The 2936-nt window shown below is 42.5% G+C and overlaps 1 protein-coding gene across 1 annotated transcript; it reads left to right on the top strand.

Moving 5' to 3' along the window:
• On the top strand, positions 470-1549 carry LOC107607603. Its single transcript, XM_016309535.1, has 2 exons — positions 470-916; positions 977-1549. Exons 1-2 carry the CDS (start codon positions 470-472, stop codon positions 1547-1549), a joined length of 1020 nt encoding a protein of 339 aa, XP_016165021.1.

The raw sequence follows: 2936 nt of genomic DNA, 5'->3' as shown, positions 1-2936 counted from the left end.
AACAAATGGTCCCCCAAAGAGTGTGCAGAATTTGCTCTTGTTACACCCATTACACCGATGAATGTCCAAACCTCCAAGAAGATAATACCTTGGTGGCCACTAACGCCTACTACAATCGTCCAAACGAAGGTTATCATCAACAAGGAGGAAACTATAACCAAGGGGTAATTTCAATCAAGGGTGGCAAGATAACTCCAACCAAGGATGGAGAGACAATTATAATCAAGGAGGAAGGGACAATAGTGGGAACCAAAGATGGAACAACAACAACAACAACCAACAAAACCGATACCAACAAAATCCTCCATACCAAAATCAAAACCAAGTAAGAGCCTACCAAACTTACCAAGCACCTCATCAAAGGCAAGCACCGCCACCCAACCAACCACAAGCCTCCCAAATCACTTATCCTTCTCCCTCTTCCAACCAAGATGAGACACTCCGCTCCATCCTCCAAGGACAAAAGGAGATGCAAACAACACTTGCCGCAAGCCTTACCGGTCTCAATTCTACACTCCAAGCCCTTATTTCCCACATGGAACCCCCCTCAAACTCTACCTCTACCTGTACCATTCAACCCTCAAGCTCAAGTGCCTCACTCTCTCAACCTCTACCCAACCCCAAGGGTGGCATCAATGCCATTACCTTGAGGTCCGGCACCAAATTACAAGAGAGGAGTCATGAAGAGCCAAGTCCAATAGAGGTTGAGGATGTGGTTTTGATAGAAGAAGTTGAAAAGGAGGATGAAGCCCAAGAGGTAGTCGAAGAAGTGATTGCTCAACCAAGGGGTGGAATACCTAAGGATGGGGATGTCTTGCAATATGCTACTCTAATCCCATTTCCCACATTGGTAAGGAAGACCAAGAAGCGAGTTGAGTTGGACCCCAAAATGGTGGAGATGTTCAAGAAAGTTGAGGTAACCATTCATCTCTTTGATGCTATCCGCCAAGTACCTAAATATGCCAAATTTCTAAAGGACCTATGCATGAACAAGGAGAAGCTTAATGATTTAGAAACTATTCCATTGGGAAGCTCAATCTCTACTTTAATGGATGATGTGCCGGAGAAGTGTGGCGACCCCGGCCCTTGCCTAGTAACTTGCACCATAGATGGAGTCGAATTTGTTGATTGTATGTACGATCTTGGCGCGTGTGTGAGTATTATGCCCTTATCCATTTATGAGGTCTTGAAGCTTCCGCCGTTGAAACGGTCGGCCGCCCGATTTGTTTTGGCAGACAAAAGCATAATTTCTGTAGTTGGTATCGCGGAGGATGTTCTAGTGAGTATAAAGGGGTTGGTCTTACCGATTGATTTTCATATTCTCAAAATGCCCCCTAGTGATTCCGGGAGGACCTCATCTATCTTGCTTGGGAGGCCCTTCTTGAAAACCTCCCGGTTCAAACTAGATGCGTTTTCAGGTACCTACTCGTTTGAGATCGATGGAAGAGAAGTGAGCTTTAATCTTGACGAAGCCATGAGACATCCACCGGAGGATCACTCTATTTTCCGGTGTGATTCGATTGATAATGTTGTGGTCCAAGTTCAATAAGATGATTTTGATGGAAAGAGTATGATTCAAGATCCAAGTGTGGGGAGTTCCCACGTGTGTGAAGGAGATGCCTTATCACCTCCAATGTCACCGGATGACAAAGTGCCAAGTCACGAACAAAAAGTAGATTTGAAACAACTCCCGTCCCACCTAAAATATGCCTTCCTTGAAGATGACCAAAAGCACCCGGTAATTGTTGCTAAGGAGCTCTCATCCCACCAAGAGGAGAAGTTGCTTAATGTCTTGAGGAAGAACAAGAAGGCTATTGGGTGGAGCTTAGCAGACTTAAATGTCTTGGGGATACGCAACCTAGAGACCATATCCGAGTTAGCTACCGGGTGTGTCGTCTAGTAGTTTAACCGACGTGTGAGCTCATGGTCAGTAGGACAGGCATGCATCTTGTGCATTTATGTGATTTGTTTGAGAATGCTTTGTTTTGGCTTGTCTAATTATTTAACTGTAATTAACTGCTACTTGTCCTATCTGCTGTACTTGTTATCCATAACTGTGATTTTTCTTGATTGTATTGTTTGTGTTTGCAACTAAGAGACCCCTCATTTGGTGGAGGTGTGATGAGGGTGGTTCCACTGGTGTTTGGAGGGCTGGAAGAGACGGAAACTAAAGTGTTGAGTTTAGGTTAGGTTTAGGATGTGCATACCTTAGATAATTTACCCAATTCATGGCTTAGTGTATTCTTTTAAGTTAAAAATCTGAGTGTCGATGTTCTAGGAATGCCTCTGGCTTTCCCAAGACCTTATATATTATCTATGCGGGCACCATTACCATGATGAGAACTTCCGATTCTCATTCCATACATATATTGTTATTTTCAGATGAAGGACGCGAGGCACCGCACTGATCATTCTGGAGACTCTGTGGAAGTGAAGAACTATTGGGACTTAGGGTTGTACTTTGTTTATGTTTATATATGTATATAGATTCTCCACCTTGTATACATTATGTTTGTCTTTTTTAGAGGTTGACTTGGAGAAACAGGTTATTGGTTTTCTGTGTTGGGATAGTTTTGGGTTGTATATATATGTATATATATACTCCGGCTGGACTTGGTTTCGTAGGTAGAGCCTGGAGCTTGATATTCTTTATATTTTGGCATTCTACTCTTTATGTATATTATTTACCCCTTTCTTTTATCCGGCTTTCTGTTTACATGTGCGACGTGCTTCTTTTTTTTTTTTGCGATTTTGCTTAAACTTTCCTTCAAGGCTCCTAGTTACAAATTCCTTCATTTATATCTATGTATATACATTTTATTTTAGAGGTCGTAGCGTCTCGCCACCTTTGATTTACATCCTAGGCGTAAAGCTTTGTGTGATAGGGTGTTAGACATTCTGTTCACAATATCACAAGGATAATCCTTAAATTGATT

This window comes from Arachis ipaensis, chromosome B07 (assembly GCF_000816755.2).
Source record: "Arachis ipaensis cultivar K30076 chromosome B07, Araip1.1, whole genome shotgun sequence".
Classification (NCBI taxonomy): Eukaryota; Viridiplantae; Streptophyta; class Magnoliopsida; order Fabales; family Fabaceae; genus Arachis; species Arachis ipaensis.
This window is presented reverse-complemented; position numbering and strand designations above follow the sequence as displayed.

Excerpts from the sequence above, each read along its gene's own strand:
- LOC107607603 (XM_016309535.1), top strand. The coding sequence starts at position 470 with ATGCAAACAACACTTGCCGCAAGCCTTACCGGTCTCAATTCTACACTC. Across the intron at positions 917-976 it reads AGATGTTCAAGAAAGTTGAG|GACCTATGCATGAACAAGGA; the intron begins GTAACCATTCAT and ends AAATTTCTAAAG.